This window comes from Hipposideros armiger, unplaced genomic scaffold (assembly GCF_001890085.2).
Source record: "Hipposideros armiger isolate ML-2016 unplaced genomic scaffold, ASM189008v1 scaffold_115, whole genome shotgun sequence".
In the NCBI taxonomy this organism is placed as follows: Eukaryota; Metazoa; Chordata; class Mammalia; order Chiroptera; family Hipposideridae; genus Hipposideros; species Hipposideros armiger.
In genome coordinates, this window is record NW_017731465.1 from 3,149,724 (window position 1) to 3,171,849 (window position 22,126).

At 32.3% G+C, this 22,126-nt stretch overlaps 1 protein-coding gene and 1 pseudogene across 12 annotated transcripts in view; both read left to right on the plus strand.

Annotated features, from left to right (window-relative positions):
• Positions 1-22,126, plus strand: part of PRKACB (protein kinase cAMP-activated catalytic subunit beta) — a 109,246-nt gene that overhangs the window by 81,966 nt on the left and 5,154 nt on the right. For 11 of the 12 annotated variants that reach the window (XM_019647754.1, XM_019647750.1, XM_019647748.1 and 8 more), the window contains 6 exons: positions 1,487-1,585; positions 2,610-2,692; positions 5,581-5,707; positions 6,614-6,709; positions 9,708-9,830; positions 17,525-17,689. In XM_019647754.1, coding sequence (XP_019503299.1) covers positions 1,487-1,585; positions 2,610-2,692; positions 5,581-5,707; positions 6,614-6,709; positions 9,708-9,830; positions 17,525-17,689 — 693 coding nt within the window. The remainder of the gene's footprint in view (positions 1-1,486; positions 1,586-2,609; positions 2,693-5,580; positions 5,708-6,613; positions 6,710-9,707; positions 9,831-17,524; positions 17,690-22,126) is intronic. The other variant, XM_019647751.1, reaches the window with a different exon arrangement.
• Positions 10,679-10,987, plus strand: LOC109385441 (small nuclear ribonucleoprotein G pseudogene; annotated as a pseudogene).

The window sequence follows — 22,126 nt, forward strand, 5'->3', positions numbered from 1 at the left end:
GGGGAGGGAAGGATGAATAGGCGGAGCACCGAGGGTTTTAGAGCAGTGTGACTACTCTCTATACATATTATAATGGTGGCTACATGTCATTACACAAGTGTCCCAACCCATAGAATGTACAGCACCAAGAGTAAGCCCTAATGTAACCTATGGACTCCAGATAACAATGATGTGTCAGTGTAGGTCCATTGATTGTAATGAATGTTATCACTCTGGTGGGGAATGTTGATAATGGGGGAAATTGTGCATGTGTGGGGGAGGGAGGTATATGGGAAATCTCTGTACCTTCTGTTCAATTCTACTGTGAACCCGAAACTGCTAAGAAAATAAGCCATTAAAAAAAGCAAACACAAACCAATAGTAATTATCCATGTAATGTTATATAATTTATTGTGGTATGTATTGACTAATTGGTTCTGTAACTAGTTAGAATATGGTCAGTAGTGATTCAACCACTTCATGTTACAGATAAAGAAAAAACAAAAACCAACTGAAATCCTAGGGTTGAAATAACACCTCCACAGCCACAAAACTGGTTGAATATGAATAGACGCCTAGATTAGAACACAGATATTCTGACTCTTAATTATGCTTTGCTCAACATTATTTTTATATTATAATTTTATATACTAATTACTGGATGGTATCTTTAATTATCTTTTCTTGTTCATATTCAACTTCTTCAATTCCGTGACTACCCCGCACTGACAGTAAGCCTCTATCAAGAAAGAATGTCACCTTCTAGAGATTTACTCACATACAAGACAATTATTTACATCTCCCTAAGATCACCTTTTCTTAAATTAAAAATGGAATAACATGTGGGACAGAAAAACAGTCTCCATGAAGTCAGGATAAGTTGCTTTCCCCTGCTATGTACCTGATTGAGTAGAAAATCTAGAGGAAGCCCAGTTAATCCTAAATGACTTATTTATTATAAACATAGTCATTTTATACCAATATTTTGTGTGTCCTCTTTTGTGGCTGTGAAAATTGAATTTTTAGGATTTGTTCTTGTATTTATTCATGTCTTATGAAATGAATAAATTGTTCTTTTTTACCCATTGTTTTTTAATTATTGGCTTTTCCTCAATCCTTAATTTCATTACTGATCTTCTGAAGATTTAAATCAATACAGATTTATTGCAGTGATTTGTGCCTGCTCCTTAGTGGACTAGAAGTCATTAGGAACTAAGTATTTTCACATATTAATTTTTAAGTAATTTATTATGAGTCCAATTCTTCTTACCTTTTGCTTCTTTACTGAAAATCATAGGTGACCATCTTAAGACCAAGTTTTAAATCCTCTGTTAAGTTTTTCATTTGAATCTGATAAGCTTAGTTGGCGGTAATTATTATCATCCTTGTCCAACTCCAAAATTTACCCAAATTCATTATTATATGGAAAACATTTAACTTTTTTCTTGTAAGTTACACTAACTTTTAAATTCCGTTGAAATACGTTTAATATATTTTTCAATTACAGGTTGTTAAACTGAAGCAAATAGAGCATACTTTGAATGAGAAAAGAATATTACAAGCAGTGAATTTTCCTTTTCTTGTTCGACTGGAGTATTCTTTTAAGGTAAATTTTAGTAATATCCAAATAAAATAGTTTTAATCTCATATTTTTTTTAAACTCTAAAGTTATAATATGGTTCTAAACCAGATGATAAAACTGGAGAATATGAATAAACAAAAAATGTAATATATTTTGGTTTTATGTAATTAAATCTTATTGTACTTATAAACTTAGGTAACATGTGAAAAGGTTTTGGTTTTCCCTGGGTAATTTGTTAAAGGTAATGTGTAATTTTTCATGAGATGGTACTATGAAATCAATTATTTTATCAAAATCTACAGTGATATCTTACTAAGCAATTCTTACATTCATACAAATTAATACACCTACATAGTTTCTTTTTGTTTTGAACATTTTCTGCCACAATCTTACCATCTATTTTCACTTAGTAATTTGTGCTCTAGTCTTTTCATTTATGTGAGGTAGAACAATCTTTGACCCTCTGCTCAACTGTCTCATAAACATACACACAAGATTTATTCTTTAACTTGGCAGCTGTTCACTTCTTTGGAATGATACTTGGAATGTCTCTGAAATATTGATTCATACGAAACATTTTAATCTTTTTTTCTTTTTCCTCCTATATTCTTTAAATCAAATAAAGACCTTTTTGAATTCCTGATGATGTTAAAAATCATTCATTTCTCTGACCTAATTTAGCACATAAAATGTAAATATTCTTACTTTTTCAAATAGTTTTTTAACCTTGTTATTCCTTTGTATACACAGTCGCGTTAATTTATTGCCACAGTGTTTAATTTTCAAGAGTTGTGTTCCCTGCAAGAGGAGAAATGGCAAAAGTCCCAAACTAAATTGTAGTGAGAATTCTAAGGGAAAAAGTAAGTGCCCCAGTGCAGAAAAGTTAGCTCAATTTCTATTTATTCTCTATTTCCCAATGTTAGTAATCTGTCTGATGGATTTTTAAATTTGTCTTTTTCTAACTGAAGGTGTTATCTTAAAATATTTTCTTAAGAAATAATCTTGGTTTCATAATTTTGATTTATTTATCCTTTTTATATTTTCATAGGATAATTCTAATTTATACATGGTTATGGAATATGTCCCTGGGGGTGAAATGTTTTCACATCTAAGAAGAATTGGAAGGTTCAGGTAACTAATGCTTTACTCTCCTTAAATGTTACTATGTGCTTGTTTTAAACCAAATTTTTAAGTTATTTTCAATGCTAAAAATTTATGTTAATTTAGTAATATTTTAGCTATATGAGGAATTACGTGGAAACATTAATAAGAGACCACACCATATTGAGTTTTAAAGATTAAATAAAAGCATCATGATACCAATGTTAATATTCTACCATTGGTAGATACTGTGAGGATCTATTATTTGAAGAATTTCCAGAAAATGCCAACATTAATTGAATTTAAACATACCAGTATTTATTGAACAAACATTAATTATGCAACTCCAGGGAAGTGGTTTGTGTAAGGATGAAAATTAAAAAGGAATATATAGAAAAGACAATCATGGTATCATAGTGATGAGATTATGAAAGGTTGTTTTGCAAATTTAATTCTCCTTAAAGTTGTTGCTATGTTGATGTTTGAAAATATATACATGATTTAAAAAGTTTTTACCTTATCATTAGGTTATTACTAATAAGGTCACACAGTTATTAAGATAGGTTATAGATTCTGTTATCTTTACATGTGTGCAATAGTTTATAAACTACTACTGTTCATGAATAATTACTAATAGAATGAAGTCGAAACCAGAGCAGGTCCGGCTTCATTCAGTACATTATATATAGGTACAATTAACACATAAGTATGAGTTCAAACAGGACTGATGATGGTAATTAGACTCATAAAAAGATGATGAGAGACTTGGATTATCATGAGATTATATTCAGTAATAGGCCAACATTAGAGATATATTAGATTCTGAGCCAAAATTCATTTGTTGACCTCATATGTGTAGAGCACCTAATATGTGTCAAGCACTGTGCTAATGCAAAGTAACTTTTGTTTATCTTCAGTGGTTTTCTTTCACCTCATGTTGTCCTTTCCCCTACCAGTCCTTGTCCAAGCAGACCCAGAATCCTCATATTGCCCTATAATAATTCAGTTTTACACTGAAGAAACATACCTTCACCTGCCTTTAAAAAATATTTTGTCTGTTTCCTATAATTACAACTTCTTTCCTTTTCAACTCCCTGCACTTTTATTTCTTAAATATTTGACTTGGTGTTTGGAGGAAAGCAAGGTGATTGATATAATTCACACTGAGACACCATCTTTTCTAACCTTTCACACATACTACATACACACTGGAAAGGCTGCTAACTCACATCTTAGGAACTTTGAGGCAGCGAGACTACTGAGTTATTGTTGAGCATGGCTCTAATCAGAATCATTGGAGACATTATGATTCTTGACTTAAACAGCATCTGTCTAGACTTTAAGCTGCTACAGCATTAAATCTTCCTACAGCATATTTTGTTTTCACCTTTCAACAATTTGATTACAGATCTATGTAATGTTTGTGTTCCTCCAATCAAACACCAGTGTGTGGAAATAAATATAAGATTCTGAGTTTATCTTATATTTATGATGATAAATTTATATTCACTTATAATATGAGAAGTGCATTTCATATTTACAGATGCCTGGAGAAAATAGGAGGGGACCTCCCAAGTCAAATGTTTCCAAGGTTAGGGATAAATGACCGGGATGAGTCTTCCAATCTCCCTTTACAGCTTTATCCTCATTCCTTGCTATACGACATAGGATGTAGATTGTTACAATGTTGGGGTGGGGCCAGAATTCAAAAAACATAAAATATTGACCCCCCCACATGTATTTTTACTTACATGTTTATTCATTCAATGAATATTTACTGAGCCCCTGATGTGTATCAGGCTAGGAGCTAGGAAATATAGTGACAAGCAAAAGGAGCAGTGTATACAGAAGGTGCCAAAAAAAGTACACATATTTTAAGAAAGGAAAGAACTGTATTAAAATTGTAATACTCAATAGATACCGATAACAAAAGAGGAATACAAATCATGTGTATACATTTTTTTGGCATCTCATCTGTTTTTGGAATCTCTATTTCTGGTGCTACCAGATCAAACTCGTGCCAACCATCTTGAGGGAAATTCTATTCATAGATAAGTTTTTCACTGAGGACACAAATCTGAAAGTCATTGCAATTTGTCAGGCAGATTAGCAGAATTCAGTGTATACACTAGAAGATGAAATAGAAACTCAAACTAAAAAGTCAGTACATTCTTTTGGAGTAATACTCAGAATGCGGCATCAAAACTACACTACCCTATCAGTTGATCTAACTTATGCATGCAAGAACTGTGTGTATTTATACAAATATACAGATTATACCCATGTTTATGTGTCTGTGTAAATATGCACACTAGAAGATTTAGAAATTCAGACACCAGGATTGTATTTATGGTTTCTGGATGGGATTATGGGTATGTCTTATTCTTCATTAATATTTTATATTTTTTTCTATAGTGAGCATATATCAGTTTTATAATAGGAATGGTCTGGGTAAATGGCATTAATCTGCAGATTAATCTGCAGTTAAAGAGCTTCTGTGTAGTAAAATTCTTTAAGTACTTGAAATTTATGAGAAATGTAGCTGGAACCTGTCAACAGTAGCAATGGCTCTGATCGACAATCTAATTAGCACGTTTGCTTTTCAATCATCCTCAAGGTCAGACATAATCGTAAAGACATCAATATCTTCTACTGTGACCAATAATAATTTAAAATGTGACAATTTGAGAGATATTTTTCCTCAATATATGCTGCCTACTAAGCATATCAAACCATTATTTGAAGACAATTTAGAAATGTAATAAATATTTGGAAACGAACAAGATTCATTACACGTTTCAAAGAAAAAGCACTTTTTACTTTCAAAATACCTTAATCCCATGTTAATTTTTTATATAATCTACTAATTACTATGTGTTAACCCATTTTACAGAAATCCATGTTTTGTTCCTTTATAGTGAACCCCATGCACGGTTCTATGCAGCTCAGATAGTGCTGACATTCGAGTACCTTCATTCACTAGACCTCATCTACAGAGATCTAAAACCTGAAAATCTCTTAATTGACCACCAAGGTTATATCCAGGTATGACCTGAACACATGATATATGATGTATTTGAGAAAATACTAGGTAAGAAGGTGTATGTATTTCACAACTACTAATACTGGAATTTTTTTTCTTTGATGGAGACAATTCCTTCTTCCTAATAGTTTAAACTGAGCTTATAGTTCTGCTGCTATTACAGAGAACAAAAAGTCCCATCAAGGATAGACCCTGTTTATATCTCCTGCAATTTGTAGCTGTAAACTGAGCACAGCCTCCTGCCTGAAGAAATAGTAATAGCTAAATCTGTGAGCACACATTTAGTGCCAGGCATTATTTCAAGTGTTTTACATGTATCATCTCTTTTAACCCTGATAACCCTAAGAAGTGTAAGTCCTGTTGGTTATCCTCATTTTAAGGCTGAGCAAGGTCACACAGGCAGAGTCGGAATGGAGCCCAGGTAGTCTGTTTCCAGAGTCCATACTTTTTATCACTACAATGCAGCTGCCAAAGGAGCTCTGGCTACCAATACTGGACTGACTGGGGGCAGTGTTTTCTTTCCATTTCCACTATTAATTGCAGGGGAGCATCTCTTTTTACACAGTTATCAGGAGATTTTCTCTACAATGCTTTGGCACTTATGATGTAATTAATGGCAGAGGATTTGTTCGACTAAAGGAACACTTCTAGCACTGCTTCATTTTTATTAAAACTATTTTGGGGTTCATTTGCTTCTTTGCTTGGGTCAGGGAAAGGTTATATAGCATGGGTTGTGTTAACCTACATTCACTAAATAGTGGCGCTCCTAAATTAGTCTCAATTACGTTGACTTAATTTTTTTTCTGCTTCTAATTTTAACCCTTTTTTTAAACTTTCAACTTAAGTACAATAAGTATATTTATTGTGAAATAGTAAATGTTCACAAGTATTTTTTTTTTCTTTTACAGGTCACAGACTTTGGTTTTGCCAAAAGAGTTAAAGGCAGAACTTGGACATTATGTGGCACTCCAGAATATTTGGCTCCAGAAATAATCCTCAGCAAGGTATATCTGTACTGTCACTATGGAAGAAGTAGAAATATAAGGCATGCATTGGTGTAGACTTTTATAAAAACAGTTTATTAATCTGTTACATTTTCATTGAATCTAAATTATGAATCTGTGCATAATTACCAAAAAATAGAGTCTGCTACTAATCCAGTAAACCCTGTCAGTTTTAATTCTGAATCTAGGAGAAATAATGTGAATAAATCTGACCTAGGTCCATGTTTTGAAGCCAGCCCAAAGCATAGCCTTTTCACAATTTTTCCCAATAACAGGAGGGCGGGGAAGGTTTGCTCTGGGTTACACCAAGAGGCTAATCTAAAGATAATATGTACTAGCTGTCCATTCCTCCTTTGTTTCAACTTTATCACTTACATGAAAGAAATATATGTGAATTAATTTTTTTCAATGTTAGTCTAAAAATAGGAATATTACAGCAATTGAATACTTGAATACTTATAGTCTTACTGGAGACAGTCCTACTTCTCCAAACAGTGATAATGTGGAGAGAGAAAATTGTAATCATATCTAAGAGGATGGTTTAACTTCCGTTTTCTTTTCCACTGCCATCCCTTGCTGGAGAAAGCTGCAAAGGAGAAATTAATAATAACTGTGCACAAACAGGAGCAAGGAAAGAGAAGGGGTGAGACATGTGCCTCAGTATTTACAAACTGAATACCTACCCCTGAATAGTGGAAATTTGTCTAACCTATAGAAGTATTAGAGAAAATAAAAGATTTCTCTCAGCTTTCTCTCATTATCTTTCATAATTTAAATCTTTAACTTTATAGTTGTTTGTAATCTAAATATCATTGAAAAAAACACATTTTTTCCTTAACTACACTTAAATAATATGATAGAGTAAGGGCGAAAACTTTAAAAGTGTATCTATATTGTAAAAATAAATGTTCATCATACAAAATTTGGAAACAACAGAAAAATATAAAAAAACAATAAGAAAACTATAATCTTACCACCCAGAGGCAACCTTTTTTTAAAAAAACACTTTAATATATTTTTGCTATGCATGTTATCATAGTTGAGATATAGCGAATGTACAGTTTTATTGTCAGCAGTTTTCATGTGAATGACAAGCATGCAAATATCACTCTGATGACTTACTTGCAAATATAACCACAAAATATTTTGTCATTTTCTATTGCTGAATATTCAGGTCATTTCCTTTTTTTCCTATTATAAATAGCTGTGATAAATGTCTTTGTGCATAAAGCTTTTTCTGCATTACAAGTTATTTTTTTTAGGATAAATTCCTAGAAGTAGAATTAGTGGGTCAAAGAGTGTAAACATTCTTAAGGCTCTCGATATATATATATTGCCAGGTGCTTTCCAAAAAGATCCTAATGTTTTACGCTCCCACCAGAGTATATGAGAGTGCCTGTTTCACCACTCTCTCTCTAGGGTGTTCTTATTTTTAAAATCATTACTAATTTAAGAGGTAATAAATGATATTTTAAGTCTCCTGTCTTTGATTAGATTTTTAGTCCTTATAGCCATTTGGTATTTCTTTGTGTGTGTGTGTGTGTGTGTGTGTGTGTGTGTGTGTGTGTGTGAATTATTTCATGTTCTTTGCCCATTTATCTATTGTAACTTAGTTTTTCTTATTGATTTGTTTTCATTCTCTATACCTAGAGTATTAAAAACATCTGGCACATTTATTATGAACATTAGCACACAATCTAAAACACAGAAATCAAAGTTTAGTAAAAGGACCTGGTTCAACATTACATGCTTTAATTATAACAAAAATATTGTAATGAGTGATAGTACTAATGAGTTAAATTAAGAGTTAAACAAGTTGATGCCCATTTCTATTAGCAAAACAAAGTGCTATTTCTATTATACCTGCTGACCCTCCTTTTTAAAAAACATACAGAAGCAGGAAAAAGGAAAAGAAAATCTCTATATTGTAGTATTGTCTTTTAGCTAATAATTTGAAAACTAGTTTGTAAAACTAGAATTTTGACAAAAGAATTGGCATGTAGAGAGTGGTGAAGGTAATCAGAGGATACATTTGCAGGCAAACCAAATATCTGGCTCATTGAACTCAGCTCCTTGCTCTCCATAATCAAGTTATTTTTAATTTTTTTTCTTTTTTCATAATCTTTTTCTGCCAATTGACACTGATCATAGTTGCTAACAGACTTTATGTGAACACATTAACATTTTATTCTTATTTTCTGTAAATACTCCTGCATCTTAATTTTAGTAAATTTAATATGAAAAAGCAACCCAATTAAAAATAACCTTAGCATTGGACATTTGGTTCACAATGCACTTTTTATACATGCTATTTCCTTTCATTTGATATAGTTCTTGCAAAACCTCATGAATTAATTACCTTTTCTGTATACCTTTTAGAGATGAGAAGCAAACAGTAGATAGCTAAAGTGAAGTATATTTAAATATTTACATTTATTAGATTCCAAATTAAACTTTTATCTTTCATAAGATCCTGTGAAGTGGATAAGATTACACTTAGTATATTTACCCTCCTAAAATCCAACAATATAGAGTATTTTGCAGTCAGCCACACTGTTTATTATGAAGTCCAATGTCTACTGGTTTGTTTCAAAACTTTTGACATTCCTAAGTATTCTCTGGAAAATTCTGATATAAGAATTGGGCTGGAATGGGCTTTAAGAGATAATTTGGTCCAACTCCTTCCTATTGTTGAGCGACAACTAAATTATCCCAATTAAATAGGGGATATGTTGTTGTCTATAATATTTTTAATGATTTTAGGAAGGAGATTTAATCATATTTTCTAATATCCACTTCCAATATTTGGAAAGTCTCCCTTTCGTTCAGTTTAAACGTGACCTTATACATTTTGTTCATTGTTTATTCCATCTTCAATAGCTGCTCAGTAACTGCTTTTAAATTTTTTTCATATGCTTGAAGATCATTTTGACGCTAGCTATGACTTCATTCTCTTCTGAGTGAATTGATAGTTTGCATTTGGTGTTGGTTTTCTTAGGGCTACAATAAGGCAGTGGATTGGTGGGCATTAGGAGTGTTAATCTATGAAATGGCAGCTGGCTACCCCCCATTCTTTGCAGACCAACCAATTCAGATTTATGAAAAGATTGTTTCTGGAAAGGTAAGCAATATGTTTTGTTATTCTATTATTCATTATTTCTATGCATGAATTTTAAGCTTTGTAGATTGAAACCATTTGATATTATCAAAATATTACCCTAAGTTGGGAAAAAATGGGAATATCCATAGTTGCTGCCCTTGTTATCTAGTATTCATTAAAGATAGGATAAGTGTTAAATCTTCGAAATCGCTTAGAAAAAAGGACAGTTTTACAAACAGATTAGCAACATAAAACGTTTTTACCGTATTTGCCGGCGTATAAGACGACTCGGCGTATAAGACGACCCCCTAACATTTCCATTCAAAATACAGAGTTTGTTATATGGTCGGCTGTGTGCGATTTTGCAAGTGTGGTAAAATCGCATAACAGCAAACTCGCATAACAGCCGAGCATACACCCAGCAGCACTGCTGATGCCTGAACGGTATGTGGAATGAAGTGGGCGGGCATCGGGAGGCCACTATGGCACGGGGCAAGCACTATGGGCAGTCTATCTGAAGTGTACCTGGCGTATAAGACGACCCCCCACTTGGAGGCATATTTTTCAGCGCCAAAAAATCGTCTTATACGCCGGCAAATACGGTAATTTTTAGTATTTTTATCATTTGCAAAATAGAAAATCATAGCCCTAATTCTTAGTATTCCTTTAAATTAATAAAAATTGTTCATTATTTCACATGGACATCTCCTTGGAGAGATGTTTTAGGGGCTTTTTTTATATGCCCTTGCTTTCCCATGAGAGACTTCTTGTTTAAACTATGTCAAACACCACAAAATTGAAAGCAAATATAAAAGATATTTTTGAGGAATTCCATTTGAAGGCTTCTTTGAGCTTAATGAGTAGGCACCATGAGCAAAGCTCACCCTCCCGAGTTGAAAAAATTTACGGACAAGAAGTTGTCGTTGAAGTTAAATGGTGGCAGACATGTCCAAGGAATATTGTGGGGATTTGATCCCTTATGAACCTTGTGATAGATGAATGTGTGGAAGTGGCAACTAGTGGGCAACAGAACAACATTGGAATGGTGGTAATTTGAGGAACTAGTATCATCCTGTTAGAAGCCTTGTAACGAGTATAAAGAATGGCTTTGTTCGCCAAAGAAATTAACTGCTTCCACATGTCCCCTCACCACAGCTGCTGTTTTACTACAATATAAAAATCAGGTCATGTACATTTTCATGTTGAACTTTTTTGTTAAATAAACTTTTGTAATAGTCACAAAAAAAAAGATATTTTTGAGATAGAAATCCATAGACATTATATAAACAATTGTTCATGTTGATTGTAATTGCCATTGAACTTTTTTGTTTGTTTGTTTGTTTGTTTGTTTAAAAAGTCTTTATTCATTTTTGATCAGGGAAAGGACATTCTCAATGTCAACTTGTCACCTAATCATTAACTTGAACTTACAGGTTCACAGCCCTAGAGACAATGCACCTACTGACTTTGACAACATAACTTAAAATGAAAATATCCCTTCTGTTCCCTAGGGTTGTATGTTGAAAGAATAAACAGAATCCCTTGCAATAGCCAACATTGGTACTTGGACTTGGTTTAAGGTCAAAATAGTAAAACAGGACCAAAACAAAGCCAAGAGCATTGTAATTTAATAGTCCAACAAGTACAGATATCATTAGAAGAAAGTAAGTTGCAGGCACCTAACAAAACAAAACAGGCAGGTTCATCAGCATAAAGTTTACACTTCATTGAAAAGTGAGGGTCAACTATTCCACATATTAACATGTATGGCAATCCTAGTGGGTAACATGGAACTATAGAAACAAAACTTAAAAACCTTAAATGCAACTGATGTTTTGCAAATATGGGATTAACATTAATTTTTCTTAAACATGAGTAGATTTACTATTCTATTTATTTGCTTTTTTGTTTTGTCTCGTTTTATATTGTGTGGCCTTTAAAGGTAGAGAATAGCCTAACCAACCTAAAGAATCTGGAAGGAGATAAAGGAAAATCTTTATTTCCTTGTATCTCGGCCAGGCTCACAGTCTCCATTTAGTGTGAAAGCTGATCTTCAGCATCAATGAAACTTAAAATTTACAATGTTGGATATTCAAAAGGTAACCTGCATCTCCATAATCTAGTAAGTTATCTTTTTTACAAGACCCAAATTTAAATCATGGATGCTGCATAGCTGGGCTGTGAGAATAAGATACCGAAAAAATGAGTCTATCCAACCACCTAAAATCTGCATCTCAACACAGTATGTCCCATATGTCATAGTGCATATGCCGTCTCCAGGGATCTCAAGATTTTCAGTTATATTTAACTGTATTTTATTTTGGAAAGTTTTGTAAAAAATAAATACCTCTGACAGATAAGTAAACTAAAGCTAGGTATTGAAAGATTTACTCTGAGGTAATACAGAAAGGCAGAATGAAGTATTTATATTTATTTTACTCAAGTATCACTGCTGCCCTTGTGACTTTTGTAGATCTCTCAGCTTCAGGTTTTTTATGTTTGTAATTGTTTTCACTCAGCAGAATATTGAAGTCAGTCACAGTAAAAGAACTTTGTAGATGAACAAAAGAAAACATCAAGAAAATTAACAAACAAGGCAGTGATTTATTTTTTAAGCATTTGAGAAGGGATTATGTAAAATTTCAAGGGAGAATAAGAACCAAAGGATGATGAGAGAACTAAAATACTTAAAAGCATTGAATAGGAGAAGCATATTTTACCAATACAAAGACTAAGAATGCAGAAATCATAATACTTCCAAATAATTTAATTGCTGATAATTACAAATTTCCTGAATCTTTACTATATTGCTTTTATTTGTGCTTAACTTCATAAAAGGAATCAAATTATCTGACAAGGATGCTGTCACAACTAAATTTCATTTACTTAGAAAAATTGCTTTAGCTAAAATGAGTATATCTTTATCTCTATGAACTGGCCTCAGCTTGCCAGTCATTCTACATTGTGTAAATTTTCTTCAGCTTTTTATGAATAAGTTTTTATTTCATATCAAACTTTAACATTTAGGAACCAATATTAGCTTAAAATTTAGATCTGCATACATTCTAAAATCATAGCAATTTAAAATCTTAGTCACCTTATACGAGTAGCAACATAAAATTTTATATCACAGTATCTGATTTTTTTTCTTCATTTATTTAGAAATATGTTAGGGTGCCATAGGGTAACTAAAGGTGCCAGGTTATCTCTTCCCATATAATAAATATAAAGTTATTTTCATTCCTTGTTTCCTTTGCCCATTTAAAGTAGAACTCAAAAGGGAGCATTTGAGATCTTGCACCCACCCTGCATATGTTATCAGTTTGATTTAAATAAACTCATAAAAATTCAAAAAAATAAAATGAAATAGAACTCATGAAAGCAGAATATTGTAATTCATGATCTCTAGGATTTGTATTACATGAACAGAAAATAGTATTCATTTTTTCCCAGTAAAACCATCTGCTTCAACACTCAAATTCAAACTAGAAGATATGGCTCTCCACATTACAAAAATATTATTGTCTCTCTGCTTAGTAGCTAAAAGCCAAATAGGAGACTAACTTGTTTTTAAACTGTTTTAACTTAGTCATTAAAAGTCCAATTTTGAATTAGTTATGGATCCTATATTTATATTTAAAATTTGTAATGATTTTAATGATACAATACATCATTTAAGAGACTATACTTTTTATTCACAATTGTTTTTCTAATTTTTTAAAACATGTATTATTTCCTGCTTTATTTTATGTTAATTGTATTTTCCATCCTGAAACCATGTTATAAAGATTATAGGTATTGATGCCTTATCAAAGTTAAACTAAAGTGTATTTAATGAAGTGAATAATTCGCTAAAATACATATATTTGAACATCAGATTATTAAGTACTTTCTCTATTACAATATTTTAACTCAAGCTGGTATTTTTAAATTCACAGAAAGATGATCAATCAGCTTGTTAGATTCTCTCCTACACATATTTTGCCTTTAAAAAACAGAGGCGGTGTTATTTAAATGTCAAATTATTCATGCAATATTAAGGTTCAGGTTTAGAAATGCATAGTTGATAGAAAAGTCTTATAATTCCTGCATTAACTATGCCTTATCCCAGAAATACTTATGCTGTGTTTCTGAATATAGTCTTTAAATTTCATGCCTCCGTGTCATATACTTTATAACAAGAATCAGTTCTGGTTTTCACAGCAACTCCACATGGCTGCATTACTCTTGAAAATATAACACATAATTTTGTTTAAATTATTTTCTGGGTTTTTTTTGCTAGTTTCAGTTTGATGAATCAACATAGCTCTTTGAAAAGTTCAGTGAACAAAGAGATTATATTTCTGATTACATTGGAGAACAGTCATGGAAAAAAATGCTTTCACAATACTTCCCATTATTTCTCCCCCAATATGCTTTAAGGCTATGACAGATTCCCATCATTTGCATGGCTTACTATGAGAGTGTGGGCTACCTATCAGAATCTCTGGGGAAGAAGAGGGTGTGATGTGGACATGAGGAGGATGTTTTTAATTTGTAAAGGTTCCCAAGTGATTCTGATATCTACCATCACAGCCCCCCACTACTATTCCCCATTTGAGCATCACTGTTCTGAAGATTAAACAGATAGGCACACACATTAACTAATTCAAGACCATCATTTTATCTGTATTCCAAAATAAAAAACTACTTTATTTAGGTATGCATATTTCTCATTTGTTACAGATAAATTACCTGAATTCAGAAGATGATTTACATGTAGTACATTACTGCCCGCCTTTCTGAACACCATGAAGGGGAGAGTAACTGACACTTTACCTTGAATAGTTCACACATTCTCTATTCTAAACCAAGATAGGTCTACTTCAGATAAGTGATTTCTTTGGAATCTAAACAAATAATATAGCCACTGTATAGATAAACTTCATATTTTTTCAAGTAGACAGCGTGCCTTTTTAATATCCTATTTTCCCTAGTTTTTACTCCAATGAGGATAAATTAGAAAATGTGCTGCAAATATTTTAAGATGAAAATTTCAGTCTTTTATAAAGTTCCTGACAATAACTATCCTCAGATTATTGAATCATTGGAAATAGTATAGAATAATTAAAAGTTTATACCCTGGAGTCCAAGTACCTGCTTTTGAATTACAGCTCTACCACTTATTAGCTCTGTAGTCTTAGGAAAATTACCTAATCTCTGTAGAACTCAATTGCATCACCTTTAAAAATGGGGATCATACTTAACCTCAGTGTTGTGTTTTGGATTTTATGAGCCAGTGCATATAAACTGTTGGGCACGGTGCCTAACTTCAAATCAGCCATTGTGTCAGAAGTAAAACCTAGAGAAGGTGGTAGTTCACATTTTTTTTTTTTTACAAACATAAAACCTCTATAATGTGATAATGCAGGCTTTGCAAAAATGGGCTTCTAGTTGCTCATTCATGAGTTGACTTCAAATCCTGGTCATTTATTAGTTATTCAACCTTCAAATAGTCATTGGTTGCTTGCCACAAATGTTAGCTTTCCTCTGGTGTGACAATGGTTTTAGTTTATTTACATTAAATTTTTTTTTATCTATCACTAGCAGAAAAAAGAATTTCTGCATAAAGAAATGAATAGAGTTGCAAATAATGCTTCTCCAGCTTTCATGTACATATGAATCACTTGGAGACAGAAGCTCCGATTTTCAGATTCAATGTCCCCATCATCTGAACTCAGTCCCAGGAATCTGCGTTTTTATCCTGTACTCTCCCAGTTCATTCCAATGGAAGTGGGTCCCAGGACCACACTTTGAGAAACGTTTATTCACAGAACAGCATGAGGGTGGCAGTCAAAAGATTGTGGTTATGAATCTCACATTGCCATAGAATCTAGCTTTGCATGCTAATGATTTAACTCTACTTTGAGAACATGAGTGTATACATCAAGTACGTTGAGATTTTTAGATGTCAGAGTATAAATTAAGGAGTTCTATATGTTTGAAGACAGTGTGATGAGCAAAATTCATGAAGCTAGGAATCATAAGGCTACACATCTAGTCCGAGCTCTGCCCTTTATAGTCTAATGATTTGGTAAGCTATATAATGTCTCTGAATCTTAATTTCTCCATCTTTAGAACAGATTTAATACCATATTCACTGAGTATGTCACATCTAAATAGGATGTAAGTTCCATGAAATCAGAGACTTTGTTTTTGCTCACTGCTGTATATCCAGCACCTAGAACAGTGCCTGGTACATAGTAGATACTCAATAAGTAACTACATTATTTGAAATGATGTAGTAAATTCTGGGAGTAAAAACACAAAAATGGCCCAGTTCCTTCCCTCCAGGAGTTCACAGTTTGGGGGAGACACACATGCACAAATACTACAGTATACACAAATAGTTAAATGAATGAATGCATTGTGAAGATCAACTGAGCTAATGTAATGATGCACTATTCAAGTTAGAAGGTGATGGCGGCACTTGTAGAGAGCTGAAGTAAGAATGCAAGGAGTTCAGAAACAGGGCTGTTAACCCTTTAAAGCATTTTCAACAGAGGTCTCTAGTTAGTTTGAAGTTGAGGCCATGATAACCCAGAAAATAGCATTTATGTTTAGTGGGGGTGAGAATATGAAATGGGACCAAGTTGTGCATAGTAGGACAATGGGATTACAATGAAAGTGCATGTGTGTGTACATGCAAATATATGCTACATACTTAGATACATGTACACACATACCTGCATGTGTAACGAGGAAGAGAGCAACAAGTTGTAAAGGATAGTGGAGAGGTGGTAGTAATGAAGGAAAGGAGTAAGGAGGAATAGATGCAGCTATTTCTGTTACTATCATCGCTTAGTAGTACCCATTTAAGTACTACATCACTTCAGTGCCCATATTAATAAAAGAGTGAGAACTGGGAGTCAGTTGGAGTAGAGAGTTAGAGGAGAAGAATGTGTTTAAACAAAATTAAAAAAAATAAAAAAACTTAGATCTCCTGTGAATGATACATTATTTTATTGATTGCCTAATATATAACATCTGTAGTTATTTTCGGTTTTTTGTTTGTTTTTAAGGCTAAAGGCCGGTCAACTAATTGTAAAGTCTTCGTAATTTAGTAGGTGGAAAATGCTTTTAAACCAATCTAAATCATTTTTACACTGTTGCATACCAGCAGAATTATGCTTTAAAATCACCCATTAATAAATGAAAAATAGTTTCATATGCTGTGAAAGGCAGTGTGGGTTTTTATAATCATTTTTAGACTTCCTGTTTATAATCTCTTTTCAAAATGTGCATACTGATAACTTTATATGCTGCTTTTTCTATTTAAATTAAAAGTTTAAATTTGTGTATCTCTAAGATGGAGGTTTATAATGAGGGAGCCAAAGGGTCTCTCTTAAAAATGGGTTAAACTTTTGACATCACTGGGAAAGTATGTTATGCACATTTTTCTGGAAAGAAGTGCATGTTATTAAAGAGGTTAATAACAATGACCAAAACAAGGCCCTCAGAGAACAGTTTTAGTTCATTCATCCAAATAATTATCTTCTTTAAGATTACTATGGGGACTGAAATGTGTAGTTAAAAGTATTGGAAGGTCATCACTACATGTTTTTGTTTATATAATAACTTATGACCATAAAAATAAAAAAAAAAACCTTTCTGAAATCAAAACAGAAATATCATGAATCTTGGAATGTGTTTTACCACGTGGTGTGTCTGTGCAGGTTCGATTCCCATCGCACTTCAGTTCAGATCTCAAGGACCTCCTAAGGAACCTGCTGCAGGTGGATTTGACAAAGCGGTTTGGAAATCTAAAGAATGGCGTGAGTGATATAAAAACCCACAAGTGGTTTGCCACAACAGATTGGATTGCTATTTACCAGAGGAAGGTGAGTCTTTTCTTTCTTTAATTTTCAAAGCTTTTTTTTAAGTTGGTATTTAAACAAAACAGAAACAAACTCATAGATGCAGAGAACAGTTTGATGATTGCCAGATAGGAGGGGGTTTGGGGATAGGTGAAAAGGGGAAGGAATTAAGAAGTACAAATTTGTAGCTCCAAAACATTCATGGGGTGTAAAGTATAACATAGAGGATATAGTCAATAATATTGTAATAACTGTGTATGGTGTCATATGGATATGAGGTTTATCAGGGTGATCACTTCATAAGTTATATAAATGTCTAATCACTATGTTGTACACCTTGAAACTAATATAGTATTGCATGCCAACTGCAATTGAGAAATAAAAAATTATTAAAAAATAGAAATACAAATAAATAATATATGTAGTGAAAATATTTTCAATTTAGCACATGGTTTTAATTTTTTTTTTACTTTCTAAATCAATCCTATGCAAAACTTAAAGGATCTTTATATCCCACAACTTAAAAATTAGTTTTCTCCTTGATAAAAGAGAAAGTATATATTCCGTTATGACCATCAATCTGAAATGTTTTCCTTGTTAAATTTTTCTTCCTCATGCCTCGAACTCTTCACAATACCCTGGTAATTGTACATTAGACAATGTCCTAAGGGTTTGCATTTCAAAACTGACATGAAGCCACATTCAAAAGACATTATGTCTTTGGAGACAAATATAGTCTCCAACCCAGAAGTGGCACACAGGCAGATTTAATAACATTTAATTGCTAAATTCATCAGATATTTTTCAGCCTTTATCACTTCATCTTTGTAATAAATTGAAACATTCAAGGAAAGACTTTACTGTGCTGAATTACCTTTATCTCTCTCTTTGCTTCTTAAATACCTGGTTAAAGATAATTTGTATTAATAAAGTATTTTCATCTTGAATATAATTAATTTTTTTATAAAACCAAAACTTATAATGTTTCAGACTTGCCATTTTTAAGAATGCTGTGCAGCCACATGATTGAATTTCCTTAGGGGAAAAAAATGTAAATGCTCTAATTAAGTATTAATCGCAGTTTTTTGAATTTATATATTTTATAAAAGATTATAAAAACAAAACATTAAATTTTTTTTAAATGCAGCAAATAGAAAATTTAGCAAGCCCAAAACAGTGTGAGTGTAGCACACCTTCTGCATTTCATAAGAGGGTCTCAGAAACTCTCTAACCATTAAATTCACGAAATAGCTGTTAGCATCGTTATCTCAACTGGATATGTTATGTATTCATGAACAAAGTCCTTCACAGTTTAAAATAGATTTTAGATCTCATAAACATTTCATATTATTTTCTATTGTTATTTATTTTAATTTTAGTTATTTATTTTTTATTAAAGTATAGCTGACATACCATAATATCTTAGTTTCAGGTGTATAACATAGTGCTTCTATGTTTATATATCTTACAATGTGATCACCAGTATGTCTAGTTTCATATTTTTTCTAAATTTTCTAGCTCAGTATAGTACTTTATAATTAATTAAAAGAAACTCTCTGTAACTTCTCATTTTAATCTTTGAAGTAATCCTATGGAATAGGTGGTACCATTTTCCCCATTTTACTGGTAAGAAAATCAGCTCCGAAAGGTTAACTACTTTAAACATAATCATATAGCTGCTAAGTGACACCTATATTTGATTCCAAGTTCTTTAAATTTCTAATTCCAGGATCACATTACCCCTTTAAAGACCTTTTAACAAGGTTATTAAAATGAAGCCCCAAACCACTGAACAATACATTGTTTCATAAGATTTTTATAGATTTTAACATATCGTGTGCTTAACTTGTGCTTTGAGCATTTTTGGAGAAGGAAGTCTGCCTCAAAGGGCAGCAAAGAGCATGAACTCTGGGGTTAGGTAGACATTGGCCTGAATCCCAGCTCAACCAACCATTAGCAGTGTGGTACTGAGCAAAATATTTAAAATCTCTAAAGCATTAGTTTCCTGATCCTTAAAATTTGGATTAAGGTAGAGAATGCAAAAGGAAGAGTAGTCTGGGGAGAAAGATTACATAGATTAGTCCAGGCTCTATTTTTGAGGTTGAATTATGTTTTATATAGTCATAATCAGGCTTCAGACCATTAATATTACAATTAACAACCTCCTACACAATTCTGTTTCAGTGACTTATTTAATGTATATTTTCTTTTAGTACTTCTTTTTGTTGTCGTCGTCTAATAATGAGCCAATTGTCCTCTCAGCATTTGTTGAATAATGTTTATTTGGCCTCATATTTGAAATTCCAATGTTATTAATATTATTATATACTTCAGTCTGTTTCAGAACTTTATTTCTTATGAGTTCTTTTTGTCTATTCTTGTACTGTACAATATACCATTCTATGTAGCTTTACAATGTGGGGTTTTTTTTCAGTTTCAAAATACTTGTATTTAATATGTGGAATTCTTATAAATATTCATGAAAAAGAATTTCATAATTCAATATTTTTCCAGCTTTTTTATTGTCGTGAAATACACATCAAATTTACTGTTTCAATCATTTGTAAGTGTACAGGTCAGTGGTATTAAGTATATTCATATTGTTGTGCAGCCATCACCACCATCCATCTCCAGAACTTTCCATCTTGCAAAGCTGAAACTCTGTATCAATTAAACAATAACTCCCCCATTTTATTGGTCTTTCTAAATATTTATATTGTATTTGGGACTCTTAATTGGGATTACAGTATATTAACTAGAAGAGAACAAAAATCTTGAGAATTCTTCATCGTGAACATGTAATGTTTCTACATTTATTCAAATATTTTCTCCCATTCAGTAAAGTTTTAGAAACACCTCCCCCATGCAAATCCAATTTCTTTCTTAAAGGTATTCCTTAAATTTATATTTTGGTTGCTATTATGAATGTCTTTGTTTTCCCATTACAGTAGAATACAGGGGAAAACATATGATTTCTATGTTTCTATTGTAATTAGCCACCTTAGTCAATTCTTTTATTGAATTCCATAGATTTTTCAGTGATTCCCTTGGGTTTTATTGACAGATAATTGCAGGGAGCAGAGGTATCATTTGCCTCTTGTTTATCAATATTTTTATATTTTATTTCTCTTTTGTTTTATTATCTATTCTAGAATGCCTAGAATAGTGGTTTAAAACAGTGGAGCTATTGAGCTTCTTGTTGTGTTCTCGTTTGGAATGGGAATGTCTTTCCATCAAATATGAAGTTAGCTCTTTGTCTTGGATAAGTGTTCTTGATCAGGTTCAGGAAATATTCTTGATTCCTAGTGTATTGTATTTTATCTTCTTTAACAAGGTACTATGATAAAGTATGTTGGTGAGATAGCCTCACATTCCTGAGGTGAACACCATTTAGTTATGGGTTATTATTAATATCTGCCTGAAATCAATTTGCTAAAATTTTATTTATGATTTTTTACTTCCATAGTCATAAGTTTTATTCACACATAGTCTATTTTTTTTTGGAGTTGAGATTATGTGGATTCATAAAATGAATCTGGAAAATTTCCATATTTTTTATTATTTAGGAGATAAAAGGAATATAGGAATCATCTTGTATTTATTCCTTGGAAGTTTTAACAAACTAATTCTTGGTCTCTTCAAGTTTTTGCCTTTTCTTAAGCCAGTTTTAGAAATGTATATTTTCCTATAAAATCATCCATATCCCTTTGTATTATCACTGTTTATATTATCTTTATTGTTATATTTATTGTTATTAACACTACATTTGTATGTACTTGTAGTATTAGATTTGCTTAAGGTTTGTTCATTGTTTTAGTATTTTAAAGATCTATATTTTGAATATTTTCATATTATATTTAGAAATAAAAATTTCTGCTGTTACTTAGCAAACATTTACTAATCTATGCACATCATGTATTGTATTTTTAATAATTATTCTTAAAATGGTATAGAACTAAGCTGCTACTGCTCATTTAGAGTTCATGTGCTTTCCAAAGGGCTTGACTTATCCCAGGTAGTAAACAACTTATCTGCCATAAAGTAGCAAACAGGTTATAGTTTTGGGTAAATTGATCGACAGCAAACCTTGATTATCAATAGAAATGGAATTGGGGAATCCCAGGATAATTTACAAATAGAAATAACGCAGTACTTTAACGTAGCCATTTGTTTTAACATTGTCTCAATTATAACTATGCACAGCAGTTCAAAAATTATAATAATATATTTGAATAGTTTCATAGTCTTTTTTAACTCTCTGACCAAGTGCTCGTGAACAGTGAACTAGCCAAAGACATCTAGCAGAAAGACAAGAAACAAGAAAATAGCCTGGACAACTCAGACTGGACAGCCATTCTCTTGAGATGATGGTACCAATCACGTGACCCTAAATTGCTTCCTGACTAGACATGAGGCAACTGTCTCCTTAGTTCATTATCCTCGTTGGTGCAAACAGCAGTC